The sequence below is a fragment of the Magallana gigas genome, chromosome 5 (genome assembly GCF_963853765.1).
Source record: "Magallana gigas chromosome 5, xbMagGiga1.1, whole genome shotgun sequence".
NCBI lineage: Eukaryota > Metazoa > Mollusca > Bivalvia > Ostreida > Ostreidae > Magallana > Magallana gigas.
In genome coordinates, this window is record NC_088857.1 from 37,155,410 (window position 1) to 37,172,790 (window position 17,381).

At 33.0% G+C, this 17,381-nt stretch overlaps 1 protein-coding gene across 4 annotated transcripts; it reads right to left on the reverse strand.

The window, feature by feature from the left end:
• Positions 1–5,082: 5,082 nt before the first annotated feature.
• LOC105318851 (TRAF3-interacting protein 1) lies at positions 5,083–15,968 on the reverse strand. Of its 4 annotated transcripts, XM_034466117.2 has the most exons (16): positions 15,698–15,968; positions 15,464–15,532; positions 14,476–14,524; positions 13,966–14,078; positions 13,472–13,588; positions 12,626–12,850; positions 11,383–12,282; positions 10,676–10,732; positions 10,199–10,259; positions 9,622–9,645; positions 7,921–7,993; positions 7,538–7,621; positions 7,211–7,325; positions 6,698–6,814; positions 6,078–6,301; positions 5,083–5,847 (listed from the first exon to the last, which is right to left on the reverse strand). In XM_034466117.2, exons 1-16 carry the CDS (start codon positions 15,818–15,820, stop codon positions 5,691–5,693), a joined length of 2,508 nt encoding a protein of 835 aa, XP_034322008.2. In that variant the 5' UTR covers positions 15,821–15,968; the 3' UTR covers positions 5,083–5,690. The 4 variants fall into 4 exon arrangements, with proteins under 4 accessions (XP_034322008.2, XP_034322018.2, XP_011414446.2 ...); XM_034466127.2 differs by lacking the exon at positions 9,622–9,645; XM_011416144.4 differs by lacking the exon at positions 11,383–12,282 and having other exon boundaries at positions 15,698–15,966.
• Positions 15,969–17,381: the final 1,413 nt, after the last annotated feature.

Sequence of the window (17,381 nt, forward strand, 5' to 3'; positions counted from 1 at the left end):
TAGTTGAGCGTAAGAATATTAATAGACTTCTATTATGATCAATGAAGCGTGTCTATTATTTTCAATTTAGCCGCCATGGGTCCGAGGCGAGTTGCATTAAAATCTGACGCCACTGTAGATGGTCGCTCGTAGAATTCAAATTGACTCTCGTTTGGTGTGCTTTTTGTTGAGACGCAGACAATAAACGGTCAATTTATCTCCAGATTATAGCCCATTGAAATAGCTTTATGCGATAAAAAGCAAAAAATGAAGCGGAAATAATTTCTTGCATTTGTCTCAGGAAACACAAACCAGACTGGTGATATTCCGATAATTTTCATTTTATGGCGATGATAGAAGATTGAAATGTTGGTGCCTTGAGAGTAAATTGTAGAACATCTCTTTAATTTTCAGTGAATTCTGATCAGTCAAATTGGTAGTTTTATTTACGTTTTCCACATAATTATGTTTTAATCAATTTAATTTTGATTTCTAAAATTCATACGCATGCAGGATTTATTCTCTTAGCCTTAACTTTCTCAAATCACCACAAAAAGATCGAGAATTAATAAATGCAATAAAATATACGATAAGGAAGTTTTGTATCCGTTCATGCATAATAAACTACAAATAAACGAACCAAAATTAAAAACCGGTAATACTTGCAATATATATCCTTTCTTTATTATAAAACACATTTAAGTCGCTATTTATTTCATCATAAATTCGGATATTGCTCTTCCGAAATATTCATTAGAAAAGGCAATTTAGCTAAAGCAACGAGGAATTATATGGAACGAATAGAACTGTTCAAACATTAGCTTTCAATTAGTCCACTCTTTCAAACGGTATGGGTTCCATTTAGACAAAAGGACCCTGTCTATTCGTTTACCTGGCGTCTATGCTGAATTAAGGTGGCTCTATACACCACTTTTTGATGACGCAGTACGCAAAAAAGTAAATCGGGAAACATGCATTTCCGGTACTGGCTGATTTAAACTGAGGTGAATTGTATGGGAACCGCTATTTTGAAAAAAATTGTTAAATGGATAGATTTAATTTGATAATTGGAAAATTCATTACTTACAAGTAATGTGGTATGTGACACCTTCACGTTGTGTGGTATTATTTATCGAAATAAACAATAAAATCAAGTATAAATTTTTAAAGAGTTTCTTTAGCCTCATCGATATGTTACACCGTAGCGCAGTGGGTTAGTGGGTTCACTACAAACCAGTAGGTCATGAGTTCGAATCCCGTTGAGAACAATAAATTTTTTAACTTTCCAAAAATTTCTAAAACGTATTTTTGGGTTGAATACCGTGAAAGAAAATTCTAAACAGGTGAAAATATTTCAATTAGAATATACTTTAATGCATATTAATATCGAGACCTAACGGGGATGAGAGGTTTGCTTTGAATTTCTCTCAGGTTGGGATACATAAATCCTATTAGCCTAGTCAATGTTCCCCTTTATTTATTTGACTTAGTTTTGCACTAAAGCGAATATATTCACTTATACAGGGCAAAGTCTATAATGAAATATGCATTTATTTATCATTCCAACATTATATTTAGGAAATTTTCTTCAACTCAGAAATGAAAAGTCCCCAAGGTGTTTGGGCCTTGGGATTTAGGAACGATAACCCTTACATGAGGAACTTTCATACCAAATAAAATTTAAAATATTTTTTGTGTTTATTTGCAATTGTTTTCATTCAATTTTTTATTTCACATTTATTAAAATACATTTTCTTATAACATCAAGCAACTTTTTCAGATGATTTGTCAACAGAGTAAGAAAATATGAAAAAATATGTTTTGGGGAAATGCTAAAAAAATTTGCAATAATAACATTTTTGAATGTTTAGAAGTGTTATATTTTTTTTTATGTGTCCGAAGGAAATATCCATCATATGACAAAATAATTTCTCTCAATTTGTTGATAGCTGTCTTTTTAAAAAATATTTTCCAAAAACACGAAAAAACATTAAAAAATTCTTTAAAAATACCTATAGTATCCCTACCGTCATTTTAATATTTGATAAGTTTATGTTTTGTGGTCTTCTATTGAAAATTGGAATAAACTGTGGGTGTATAGAGCCACCTTAAGAGGAAATTCTTCGTTATTGGATCTTTAATTACAAAGGGCAAAGGATCTCATTTCGCGAAGACTAGACCTCAAGCATGTTACAAATACGTAATTTCTCACTCCAATCAACTGCAATAGCCTGCGCCCCATGTCCTCGGCCATCAGCGAACCACTGAAGCGTGAGTCGTCTGCTACTTACTATGTCTTTTCAATTGTCGGATGAACTGGCGCGAAGGTTCCATTCTATGCAATAATATGGTAAATTAGCAAATAAAATATATATTGAAACTTCAAAAGACGGAGGGCCTTTTTACGACCTAATGAGCCGTGACGTTTATCGAGAGGGTCAGGAAATCGGGACTCGATCGCAACGCAATATATTAAATATCATTGAGTTTATAGAATGATACAAGTATTTAAGACACGCCAAACGTTTGTAGTTACCTTCAAAATAACAAGTCACATTTAATTGCATTCCTCAAACGTAAAAATCCTAAACAAATTAAATATTGTCGATAGAAATATATGTATATATAGAGGTTGAAAATAGATGTCGCTCATCTGAAGAATAGAAAAAAACGCGTGTGTCAAGAATTAAATTGGTTTGGGATCTTTCCATGTTACGGTGCGTTTTTTACGTGATAATAGAGAAAACTTTAAGGTCTTTGGCCATATTTTATAACTGCACCAAAATATTCTTGTAAAATGATATGATCTCTCGTAGAAAAATAAATCGTTTTATTTTATATAGAGTTGCAGAATGTTATAGTGGTGCCAAAACAAACCGAACAACATACATGTAAGCATCTTACATGTACATGTACTAGTATGTTGCAGTTTAAGGCAAAAATGTCGAAAATTTATGCAACTATCTATTCAGAAACTAACAGGTATAGACAATTTGGGTGAAGAACTGACTTTAAACTTTTTGGTACAGTGTAATGCGCTATATCCAGGTTTATAAAGGGTTTTTGAAATACGTAACTTCTCTCTCTCGAAGATCAAACAATATTTTCGAAAAACTTGCAATCAACTGAGTTTAAGCAATTACAATATTTAACAAACTTTTGTTTTGAAAAAAAAATTCACCATAAACAAGCACGAGTTTCAAAAAAGGTTCCTATTTTAATAATCTTTAGTATGATAGTATATGGTATTCAGGAAAGTTTCCGTATTTGAATTCTTTAGCAAAATGGACCCTGGGACCCTCATCAAAGCACTTAGCAAATTGCTTCAGTGATTTCCATTATTTTTATTGGACGTTCAATTAATTTGTATTCGATTGAAGCAATCTTTCTGCATTGGTGAAGTTAAACGATCGAGCTAATATTCGATTTTGCGTAGAAACCGCCTCGCTAAAAAGAAAAAAACCATCAACGGTCGACTTGTGCGTTTACGGTAATTGACGCTAACTCTTTTTATTGATCCCAATCACTAGAAATGAAAGTTGATAAAGACAAACTTAATTGGGGATTGGGTTTTACAAATTAACCCCTTGTTCCGAAAATTGCAACCAGATGACACCCCGAGAGCAGATAGAAGGTTTGAGGACAGAAGATGAAGTTGCAAGCCCATCTCTATATTGTTCCTCCCTTGATTGCTGTGCCATTTTGAGGTGGAATCAGGCCTTTAGGTTCAATCTAATAACAGGCATACGGTAGACAGCTATCTGTTTGTCGGTGAGCTTTCAATTAGGGGATCACAATTACTTGAGGAGACTTCTATTCTCATTAATAAACCGGTGGGTTACGGCGAGGAAACGACAGGACAATTTAGAATTAAAGCAGTGGTGCTTTTGATTAAAAGTAATCAGGATTAATTCACGATTTTCCTTCATTGATTTGATATCTTTTTTTATTTTTTTTATTAAATGTACATGTGTAGAAGTATCTACATTTTCTGGAACTTGCGGTGTCTACTTGCGATGTATACTTATAGTATTCAGAATAACAAGTATCTATCATCTAGAGAAATCTATCATAGAGCCCGAAGGGCTTTAGGCTATTGGATTTAATCACGCCCCATTTAAGAACAAAATGATATAAAGATTGGAAAAAATCAGAAAACTGTGTCTTAAAAGTTAATAAAACTACAACAAAATAAGCCAAACATTTTGCATTAAAACAATTTATTCAATTTCAAGACCAAAAACAAGTCTTCTTTTTTAAAATATGACCTGGACGGAAATGTTTTGACAAAACTGCAACGGTCTTCAAATATCTAACAACTGTAATAATTATCTTATACAATGTAGCACAACATGTACATGGATGTCAGTATATCTTAAAACTGTGACAAGACAAAAAACACATTTCTAATGATAACAGGACTAAATTTATACAATAAATAAAATACAACAGACACAACCCCGAAAGGACTGTAAAGCAGTCTCAAGAACCTACAATGTAAATCATGGATCAAAAGAAAATTGGGGGGGGGGGGGGGGGACTGGTAGATCAAACTTTGTTGTCAGTACCCAGTTTTTAATCACGGAATGTTCTGAATTAATTCAAAAAATTTCAAATGAGCAAAGAGAGATATGAATCATTTAAGTGTGTACATTAAACATTGGTACATGTAATGATGGAAGAATTCACATATAACAGTTTTGAGGAAACACTACAAAAATTCTGATATGATGTATGACAACAACAAAAATTTACATTGAAAAGAATTTAAGATAAAAGATGAAATTTGAGACAGCAATTTAAATTCTTAAGAGATTTCAATTTCACAGAATATAAATTCACACAAAAAACAAAGAAATCGGTATTAATAAAGACACTACAAAAAGAACTTATATTAAGCTGTTGTAATGCAGAATGTTCTTCCATTCCTAACAAATGACAGCACCTAGCATGAGATGAAAAGCTAACAATGCATTTTATAAATCAAATAGTCATTTGCAAAACTAAAGAACGATGTATAAAAAGATAAGTTTCAGATCATTGAAAACATCAACACTCAATGGTGTCAAAAAAAATAGATAACCTGTTCATGTATTGTCATCTTCACATGCACACATTTCACTGCCTTTTATCCAGATCTATAGGGGTATTGAATTTCTGTCATGTATGGTTTTTTCCCCATCTTGTGAACATTTCTGGTATGATAAAATTGTTTATACTGCCAAATAGACAGTGAAAACACATGAAGTATTATTGATTTGAAAGAAATTTGCAACAAAAGTTTTAATTATATAGAAAAAAATAAGATATCCTGCATTAGAAAACGCAATTTTACATTGATAGATATCAGGTTCATCAATATGCTCACCTTTCTCACATAAATAATATACTCTATTCCACTCACTCTCCTTGCTTCATTTATACTTATATAATTTATACCACTAATGTCCATAGGCAGTGACTGAAGCAATCTAGATATTATAACAATCACAATCCTACCTACACCCTGAGTGGCAAAGCCAACACATTCATAACTAACATCTGTCTAACGCCCAATCGCTCACTTTCATCTCGTCTCTCTCACCAATTTACATGTATCTTGGATATTCAGCATAAGTCTGAGAGAATTACAGTATAACTGAGGAGCAATGCTGAGAGTTCTAGATCTAGACCTGCATGAAAACGAATGAGTAGTTTGAAGCAGCAGATGATCAAGATTTGGCTATACTTCGGAGCATTTTGTCGATTTTCTGGTCGTTACGGATAATGTTGGATTTAACAGCAGCAATGAGATCTAGTTGATCTTTAATGGCCTGGTCAACTTCTGTCAGCTGGGCTCTTAGTGGCTCAATGGCTTTATCTGTGATACTGTAAATCAATTTGTACACCACATAAGACATTCATAATGATCTATAAATTACTGATACTCCCAACATGTAATTAAAGTCTTTGATTTTTTGGTTAATAAAAAAATGAAAAAAATAATTTTTATTCAATAACCTACAAGCATGACAACTGCTTTTTCTGTGTGTGACATTATGTCTAGTAAGTAAAGTAATATTCCACCGAAAGCTACATCAAACAGGACTAACACCTACCTTCTTTCCCTCTTGAGCTCTAAGGCATGTTCCTTGTTTTCTTGTTTCCACCTCTGTAGTTCTTTCTGCATGGAGTCCAAGTCCTCCTGCACATAGTCCATCACCTTACCCAGGGGATTGGCACTGCGGGTCAGGGTCTGAATGCTGACCCGGAGCTTGTCTATCTCTTTCTGAACCTGCTGTCTCTGCTTCATGCGCTGGGCATCAGTAATCTTTGGTCTCTCCTATCAATTTGTTGTAAAAACACATTATTTTTTCACACTTCATATAGACCATATGAATTATATACAGTTGAACTTTAATATCTCGAACACTGAGATCTCCAAAACAATGGATATGTTGAAGTAATTTGTTAGTCCCAACCACTTATTTTTTAAGTATTTTACCCTCGACATCTCTAATACTTTGATATCTCAAAGCCTGTATGTAGTTTTATCTATTTCTATTCTATCAACAATCAACATACATGTTTGTAGTAATATACTCCAATAAACATTTATTTTGAAACTCCATTTTTCAACTATCTCCTGAACAAAAACCTGATCACCACAATCAAACTTAATTCATCTTGAAAAGTCTGGTGGATCCTGAATGAGGACTGTTCAGCTTTATCCACTTACAATTTCTGTTTTCTTGACTTGGCTCCCAGACTCCAGCTCTTTCTTGGTTTCGAGCATCTTTTTGACCAGTCCTCCATGATCCTCATCCTCATCATCATCTTGTTGTGGGGGAGGGGCCTGTATAACAACTTACACATAAATAATGTCTCATAAACTAAGTAAGCACTTCATCACAATCTACATTTTTTGTGAATGTCACACATCTTATCTCAAAATTCAAACAAATTTGAGTTCTTCAATTTTTCACTAATGTACATGTAATAGAAGATATACTTTTTTTTAAATAGAGACACATTTAAACAGATTTTTATATCCTATCATCAATACTGTGGAACCATAATAATATCAACTCATTCTTAAAACTTTTCCAAAGTACTATCACACAAACACTGCCTTTTAAAAAAAGATTTAATCCCCAAATCTTCATGAAAAAGATAAATGTAAACAAAATCTGATTCCCCTTAAACATAAATGATTCCACAGTAAATGGACCAATGAGCTGAGTTCACTGACCTGTTCAGGTTCCTGGGGGGCGGCGGTTTCCTCCACCATGAACGTCTCGTCTTCCTCCTCCTCAGAGTCCCTCCCTCCGTCCACTATCACATTGGACGGCTTACCACTGCCCAGCCTCCAAACACAAACACACAATTACTCAGCATTTCTAGTCATGATGATATGAAGTATCAAATTTTGCCATTTTACTAATGAGTTTTTTTATTCTATTCTTGTTTATTGTTTTTTTTTAAACATACATTTAATTCATTGTCTGTTATAGAGGTGTCTTATTTCAAAAAGAAAACTTTTTTATATAGTTATTAATATTGTAGATATTCTCCATACCTCATAGCTGGTTCATTTTCCATCACTTCTTGCTTTCTCCTGGGTGGGGCAGGGCGGGCACTACTAGGGCGAGCCAGGGACCTTCTGCAATCATTACAATTAAATGCTTAATGCTAAACCTACACAACTTCAAAATCACTATCACCCCAACTCTTATTATGACAAGTGGAAGATGGAAATACAAAGAAATTCTACAGAAAGAGTTTATCTTAAAGAGGATACATGTATTTCATTCTACAGTAGTTTTGCCTTGAACCAAAAGTAGAATGTTTTGTTCCTTTCCTTATTTCATATCCTACATTACCATAGTCAATGCCAACATATTGAAAATATTCAGATGACTGAGACTATTTTAATCTCATTAAAAAAACCAGTCTGCTTACGATGCGGAGACTTGAGGAGGCAGATTGTCGTCACCCCCCTCTGTCGCCATCATAGTCTTCGGTGGTTCATCTTCTGTAAAGCAAGCAAACGTGTGAAAAATCCATGCATCGTATCATTGCATACATCACAGGAAAATATGTTTTCATATTCAAGCATACAATGTATCATGAAAAATTCTGAGTTTTTTGGTTTCTTTCAAAATGATTGTCATGCAGAATTGTGATATTGTGCAGATTGATAGCTGTATGTTTATAAAATTCAGTTAATTAGCATACATACACATAAGTACAAACAAGTTACTGCATGCACTGTATCATATATTAATATCAGCACCATACAATAGCATGCATTATATAATATATATTATCAGGCATAAAGGAGCGTAGCTATAGAATATCACAAATGCGTGTGCCTAGTTATAATAAGATAGTGTTTACCAAGATAGATAACTTTTTTGGGAAAACGTTTTCAAAATAACAACCTAATCAAAGTCTCAAAATCTGTCAATTTTTAATTTATTATATCATGAATGTATTTTGCTAAATATCAATTTCAATTTGTATACTTTTGACATTTTGTCCATATTTGTTATTTCTATTAGACTTTCAATTGCTCGTCAATGGCTAGTAGAACATTTAAGGTATCTGTATGTGCTCCACAACCGTGTGTCTTTCCCAACACCTGGGCCCTAATAGCTACGCCCCCAACAAGACTGCATTGTGTTATTTAAAAGCTTTAATTGTTTCAACTGTGTAGTAACAACACTCTCCCATGCTGTATCTGCATGCTTTCACCTTTTTCCTCATCTTAATATCATATGCTTTTTAGATCATTATTCATAAAATACCATTTGTGTCCAAAATCAATTGGGCTTATCATTTTGTAAATAATAATGATGCATGCTTGCAATTACAGGAAGGCTGCAAATATTACTCATTTATTGTGCTTTCCAAATAATTTACTGAATTACACACTGGCCTCATCCAAGTTCGGATCTTAACTCAATTAAAAAACATTTAAAACATAAATTCTGCTAAGATCTAAACATTTTCTAGATTTCTGAGCCACAAACACCATGAAAAGTGTTCACCTAGTGTAATACCAGCCAACCAAAATAAAGTAATATTCTATAGAACACAATGAATGTAAAAAAAAAAATCTTTGGTGTATATTTCCTACACTGTATCATTTAATACTAAGGCTGGTTTATCACATATTAATTCTATTTGATGTATACAAACAATTTTCCTAACTACCACAAAATGTTTCATAACACACACATAAATACCTACATGTACCATAATACCGGTAAATACCGTAACTAAATTTTCTAGAATATATGAATATTCATCAATCAAGGTATCAAAACTTATAGCCAGACAGATTATATGACTTCAAAAACTATTTGTTTTGCCTAAATATATATACATTTTTTCTATCAAGCTTTAAAGTACACATAACTAATGGATATACATGTATGATTCTGCTAGATAATTTTAACACACAAGTACAGCTGCTTTCTGATTACTCACAGAGAAAAAAAAACTAGATTAATGTAAAACCCTATCCACAGCACAGAAAAGAGTCTAGAATCAGAGATATATGGTAATACAAAGAAACAGTGCACTAACAGAACACTAGAGAAGAACCATAGTGATTACACATGTAGGACACAAGTTGTGGTGATAGACTACTCCTACCTTCATCACTAGAGTGTCGACGTCCTGTAAAGTGGGCGGTAAATATACATGCCACGATCAGCAAAGAATAAAAAAAAAAAATAATAGAGAGAGATTGTGAACATCTAATATGAATAAAAATAAAGTGAATCATCAACTCATGATGCAACTAGATAGAGTGGGGAGTGTCATAGCAGTGCATGAGGGGTTTTTCCAGGGGGCATTATCATTCCATTCGTTAAAGTTTCTGTCAAATTTTTGAAAATTTCAAATAAAGGAAAATCTCAATTTAAATCATCAGCAGAAGTGAAAACCTCTATCAATTACGCAATATTTGAAATTATACTTTCTTGAGAAAAAAAAATGATTTTCCCTCATAATATATATATCATTCCCACAAAATCAACATAGTTATATGTATAAACTTTTAAAATAGTAAACTATGAACATATGCAACAAAATTACCCCATAATATTGAATATGGTAAAATAAATTGCCAGGAAATTGGATATTAATTAATGGATGAATCACACCGTTATTTCATTAAATTTAAAAGGCCAAACTTGTAAGCAATGATCAGACTGTAACAACACCTCACCTTCTCGCCTTCTTCTGGATCCTTTAGCAGAGGAAGGGCGGGCTAACTTAGTGGGACCCTCCTGAAATGTACAAGTATGTAAATGTACAAGCTTCCACAAACATTATACAATGGATCATTAAACTGGACAGAAAACCCCCAAACAATCAAATGGTAACAAAACAATCCCCCCTCAAACTTCACCTTTCAGAAATAAGAATGAAATGTTTCTTAATTCTTTGTTTGAGTACAATTTTAAGAAGGTGCAAATCCATCCCCTCAATGTAATAGGTACTATGGTATTTTTATCAGCGCATTTAAATTTGTACCAATAAGTTAAACAACATATTTAAATTAAGAGATAGAATTGCTGCTCTTTGCCTCTCAACCAATAAAAAGAGAATATTGAGCATTTATTAACTATTACGCACAATTTTCATTTAAAATTAAAAAAGATTTGTATTAATAAATGCACACGCAGATCCTGTGTGATAGTACCTCTTTTTCTCCATTCATTTGTGAAGGGTCATTTTCTTTGCTTTCTTCATCCTGGTGCTAAAAGTAAACAAGAGATTGATTAGGGAAAATCAGTGTGGATGGCTGTCTATAGTGTGAAAATCATAATTTAAAAAAAATATCAATACTTAGTACAGTATTGTAATTTGATCTCATTTACAGGTATTTTTAAATAAACATAATTTTCAGTAAATCTTCTATTGATAAAGAAAAAGAGTTTTTTGAGCTGATGAATTCAATTTTTTCCAATATGTAATAAATATATGTAAGAATTTACTTTAATGAAAATGTAAGATCATACACCCGTGAACAGTCTTTAAATATTTAATAACAAAGGAAAGATCCAGAGTCTACTAGACAAAAATGTGTTCGTTCCTAATATAATCTTTAACATTCAGTGACACATTATCAGACAACAAGATCATTTAAAATGACCAAATTCCTAATTCAAGAATGAACCGTAACTGGATCTGTCCTTGATGTTAAAAAATAATAATAAAACTAATTGAAACCATTGACAAAATGCTGAAAATATTTCCCAACAGTAAAAAGAAAATCTCAAAAACATTTTAAAAAAATATCCAATGAAACAATAAAACTGGACAGCATTTGGAAATTCCAAATACATGGTAACCAAAATAAACAACAACAAATCATCTCCTCAACATAACAACTATAGAAACTTGTACATAAGAATCTTCTTCAAGAATCCCACTCCTAGACTCTATTCCTCGGTCACTAGCGCGACTATGCATTGCCCTTTCCGCCATTTTCCACTCTCTTTGAACACTATACATGGAACCTTGCCTTTTCTTTTCTCGGATCTTTCTTTCCATGTACTCAGGGTCAAAGTTCATTCTAGAGTGCTTTCTTGGAATGAATTTGGGAGACTCTTCCCGACTCTCTCTCTTGTTGGGACTTCTGCCACTAGAGACGTCCTCCTCTACTCCTTTCTTGGCAGCATACTTCCTTTCCTTTGAACTTTTCTTACTTGTCGGGCTTTGGTCTTGCTTTGATTTTTCAGCTTTCTGTGCATGTTGAGCAGGTGTTTTTTTCTTTGCCTTTTCAGGCACCTTTTGCTCAACTGACTTTAGCTTGTGTTGAGCCCCAATCTGGTCTTGGCCAGCAGCATCCTGTTTAGTTTGGTCTTGTTTGCCTGCCCTCCTCTCCACTGGCCTCACATCAGCTCTACTTGTAGCTCCATCTTGATGTGGATCAGTTTCCTCTTCTGCTTGACGAACTGCCAGTCTACTTTTGGTTCCAACATTTCTTTTCCTTTCCACCTCCTTCCCTTCAGCAATTTGCCTTTTACTCCCTGTTGTTGACTGCTCAGAATCTTTTATACCTTCTTTTGTCATCAAATCATCAGATGACGTCCTCTCCACTGTTCTGGATGACCTATGTCTTGCTCCTCCTGGCCGCTTTGATTTAATATTGTGCTTAGAATCATTTGCACCAGCTGAGTCGATTGCTGAAGATGCTGTCATATCAGTCTGGGATAACCCTTCCAGTAAATCTATATCCGACGAAGTATTTGAATCGGAATCCAAAATTTCTACTCCTACATTTTTCCAAACTTCATCCTGAGCCTGTGGTATTGGGTATGGTTAATTTGATGATGACTTTTTAATAAGACTTGAAAATTTTGAAGATATACAAATACTCTACACAAAATGGACTATTCTTAATATACAGACTGTAACAAATTATTTTAACTCCTATGAATTATACATGTATGATCACATTCAATATTGGTGAATTGATGAATAAAGGACCCTTGTATTAAGGTGTCTACACACAATTTACAAAGAAATTAATTTACCATGATGTAATCCTGTATGTCTGTACCCCCTGATGGCTTCTGAATCACCTACATAATGTACATTCCATTTGAATGACTTTAACCCTTTGTAATTACACAGAAGTTCATACCTTTCTCCTTTCCTTTTTCTCTCTGTGGCGTTCTTCCCTATCTTTGTGGCGGTCTTCCTTATCATCATCTTTGTCCTTGTGGCGACTCTCTTTATCCCTGTGGCGATCTTTTTTATCTTCCTTGTCTCTATGACGATCCTCTCTGTCTTTGTGTCTGTCTTCCTTATCTCTGTGACGCTCTCTGCTTTTTTCTCTACTGGCACTCTTGTCTCTGTCTTTTTTATCCTATAGGATGAGAAAAACAAAATCATTTACAGCAAATAGAGAAATATATATTATCAAAAAAGTTGAATTATATTTCAGACCATTGAATAATTTTGCTACCAGAATTCAAGTGTTCATAGTTTTAAAATTTTCTTCAAGAAATGAAGCTGAAAAAAGTACTAATGGTTTTTTATATAGGAGACACTTAATAGCTCAAACTTCAAAATCACAAAGTTTGTGATCTCTCAAAGTGAAACACAGACTCATATCATTTTAATTCATGATCTCTTGAACTCTGAACTCTCAAAATTTTTGATCTAATGAAGTAAAAGTTGGGTCCCATTTTGCAAATTGCATTTTTTTTAAACACTTGATATGCGCTGGTTGTGTATACATACCGCCAAGTACATAATTAGCCCACATGGACCTTACCTGAACAGCAATGAATGACGGGCAAGCAAGTTAATGCATTGTTTATATAGATGACACTACCCCTATGCTTCTTCAGAAACGTACACCAGTCATTTTTTGGCAATTTAACAATTTCAATAATTTGTCAAAAAACTAAAACATTAATTTATTTGATATATGACAATTCAGATATCAATGTGAAATGTTTAGTCCCTGTCAATGACCCCCTACCTCAGAGTCCCTCTTCTTGCGATCCTCCCTACTGCCTTCCTTTGACTTGTCTCTCTTCTCCTCTTTGGGTTCCCCTCCTCCTTTGGTCATTTTTGCCACATACTCGTCATTGTCAACCTGCAATTTTATTTATATCGTTATTTTTTATCTCTACATGAAAACAAATTCATTTTTTTATTTTTTATTTTATCTCAGTGGTTGATTAATTTATGAAATTGAAATGCAATGATCTTCAAAACATGGAGGACACATAGCTTTTAGTCAAATGTTTCCTCCTTGAGGTAATAAGTATGTCAAATGACACACAAATACTTTTTTTTAAAGGAACACAGTGGATTCACTTCCATATCTTATAAGCACAGATTTTGATTGACTGCTTCTTAGAGAAAATAATCACCAAAAAATCATGAACATCAAAAATATAAATAAATTGAGGTAAATGAAGAGAAGTCTTCTCTTTAAATTTGAAGACAGCTTATTTTCTAAAAACTTACCCCTTTATTAATGGCAGCAGCTAAACACTGCAGAAACTCATTGGTTTTCTCTGGTTCATGGCCTGCAACAATTTTGGCTGGTTTGACAGACAATGACTTTCCAGTGACCATTGCTGAAAAGATAAGGCAGGTACTGGCAATTAAGTGTATTTAAAATGCAAACTCACGTAAATTTTGAAATAAATGTAAGTTTAGAATTATGTATCTTATAAGGATGACTTATAAATGAGGAAATCATTTGTGATTATTTTATAAGTAAGTGTAATATTTTTAAGCATTCATACACTTGTTACTGCATAAACTGTATTTAATGATCTTCTTGAAAAAGAAAAACTCTCATAAAGAAGCAAAAATTCTTCAAAATAAATGGTTGATTGTTGAATTCAGAAAATCATGAATAATAACTGCATTGCTTGCAAAAACATCAAGTACGATACATGATTTTTCTTCATATGGCAGATCTGAGACAAAGTCACAATATATATATCATATAACATTAAACACACTAACCTGTAAAATCAATGGCCTTTTGTAGAAAAGCAATCTTGCTGTCCTTATCCTGTTCAAGATATAAAACATTAACACATGACAAAGTCTTGACGAAGGTAAATTAATGTGTTTTCACTTCAAATATCTGTGAAAATACCATTCATAAAAATTTGAAAATGAAAATGCATTACAGAACACGAAGAAGTTTTCAACACATTTTGATTTCAAAATAATATAAGAAGGAATTATGTCAACTGAGGGATGAACGATACTGGAAGAAGAATAACTGGTAACTGTATAAATGGGTTATTTTTGCCCCATGTAATTTTCGCTCTTCTTCACATGCAGTTTCGCCCCATCTTGAAATCACATAGACACATGTGCAGTTGTGTTTTAAGAGAGATAATTTAAGACTTTGAAATTTGCCCAGTTTATAATTTGCCCGCTCGTAACAAGTGCGAAAGGGGCGAAAATAAAACGGAAGTGAATATTTCCTTGTATACAGTAATGGTTACTTGGCAGTTGGCATGATAAGAACTGTTTTTAAAGTTAATTTATTGATGCAGTTAAGAAGTCAACAAGTTGGCAATACTGTATCATGAAAAATGTACAGTGAAACATTGCATTAACCCTAAAATATTTTGTGCTTAAAATGAGAAGTGTTTTCAAATAAGAAAAAAATGTACCGGTACATGTACTGTAATGCAAATTTCTCATTGTGCCACAAGTACATGTAAAATAATTTCAATGCAAATTTTTGATTGTGCCACAAGTACATGTAAACGAATTTCAAACATACTGTATCGCAAAGGGTGTCCATCACTTTAGGTCTATTACTTCACAATGCATGTTTATGTGCATGAACCCTTATTTATTTATTTAATTCATGATTTCAAGTAACAAACGATATTGTAGAATAGAAAATTTGAAAATCACATTTCATCCTTGCAGGCAAGGACAGGCATGCATGAGCACTAATGGTGTAAAATTATGGTAAATAGAAACAAACCTTCACATTTTCTGAATTCAACTCTTCTTCTTTGTATAGGCCATTCATAAAACCCGTTGTTTTGATAACCTGGTCATAAATATATGCAGAAGTCAATGGATGTTATTGCATACGCTCTTTAAAGTGACATACCTTAAATTTCTAATGCGTTGTCTTACAATATCTTGATACGATAACAAAATATACGAAATACATTGAGGGTTTTTCAAAACAATTACAATATCCAATACTTACTGAAGTAATAATATCATGTAGAAATCTGAAAGGTGGTTTACTCAATAGTTTTTCGGTAAGTGGTGGCTTCTTAATAATTTTTCCCAAGGTGTCCTGGGTTTTCTTAACTATCCTTGGATCCATTTCAGCTTATTTAGTATAAGGAACCCAAGTTTCCGTTCCTTCTTGTTGATAACTCTCACAAACTTAGCAATATTTCGGTTCCATTAACTTCAAAACTGTCGCTCGCGTTTCTCACTACGGAATTTAGTATCCCATAATTCCTTGCAAATTCCCTACTTGCTGTTTTACACTTCCGGTTATTCGTTGACAGTTGCTAGTAGTAATAGAGGGGCTCCAATGGGGGCGCGCCATCTGATTTAACGTGTCCTAGATTTTGCAATTGCAAGAACCTGAAAGTTGGTACTCAAGTTTATTGTCATATTAAATTAATACGTTTCACAATAGATTGATGCTTGTAAATAAGTCCGTGATACAGATCAAGCTATAATGATAAAACGTTGAAATGTCTACTAAAATTTCAGATTAAATATGTAATCTGAACAATTTCGATAGCGTTAAAATTCTTATCTATAACTAAGAATAATATTTACATGTAATTCTAATTAATTTTTATTTCCAATTACTTCAGTTGTCTAAGACTTATCATATGGGCAATGTCACGATAAACATATACATTTCTAGTTTTAATCTTTGAAAGTATATATATGTAATTTGAAAGTCAGCCAAAAAATGAATGTCAGATCTATTTTGAGGGTTCACGAAAAACAGAGTTCACAATTCTTTAAGTGTTATGTAAAAAAGGCCGGTGTTTAAGTTTGTACTTGCGTTTGTTTAAGATATGTACACTGTAATTAAAAGTTCTAGCTGTTGCAAGTAGGTTTTTTAGTCCACTAATTATTAGTTTGTTATAAAGACACCTTAAACAGAATCTTGTGTTTGTTTCATTCGAATTTGTTTAAAATCTTGTATTTTAAATAGCATTCAGAATGTAAACAAAACATGGAAGTTTTGTTCACATAACAAAGAGTTGTGCTGAATCGTGGCCATACCCCCCCCCCCCCCCACCAAAAAAAAATTATATTTTAAAAAATACCCTTTTTAGAGACATATTACTTTACCCGACCAGCTCAATTTTGACGTGTTAAAAACTTATATATTTTGATAAGAAATTAAAAATACTCATAAGAAACCATATGGATATAAATCAATCGTGATACTGGATACTGTCTATTCACTGTCCGGTTCTTGTTTTGTTTTGCTTTTCTTAAATTTATTAATTAATTAATTTTTGAAGGATAAAATCATGAGCATTTTGAACATGCAATGGAGAGAGAATACGCAAAACAACACAAAAAAATTATCCTTCATTGTGAAAGTATGGTTCTTTTGAACGTTTTGTCTTTTTGCAATCTAAAGTACATTTGTAATTTTAAAATAGTCAGGTTGTTGAAGTCTTCAGAGAATTTAAGTACATGTAAATTATTCTTATATCTATCTGCCTAATCTGAAACCCGTTGACAATGATTGTATCGTGATCTATAGGAAGGTGAGGTATATGTACACTGTGTTATATAAATCAGTTACAACCTCTTTAAAGAGATGGTTATTTTTATCGTAGAAAGATGCCACGATTACCATCATCAAATATCGGTATTAACTTCAAAGTATTGAAAGTAATATC

What these genes read in the sequence shown, in the direction of transcription:
- LOC105318851 (XM_034466117.2), bottom strand. Translation starts at nt 15,820, where the DNA reads ATGGATCCAAGGATAGTTAAGAAAACCCAGGACACCTTGGGAAAAATT. An exon ending in TTCTTGAAGAAGATTCTTAT is followed by an intron (nt 10,733 to 11,382) that starts GTACAAGTTTCT and finishes GTTTACTTTTAG; the next exon opens with CACCAGGATGAAGAAAGCAA. An exon ending in TCGACACTCTAGTGATGAAG is followed by an intron (nt 7,994 to 9,621) that starts GTAGGAGTAGTC and finishes CTTGCTTTACAG; the next exon opens with AAGATGAACCACCGAAGACT.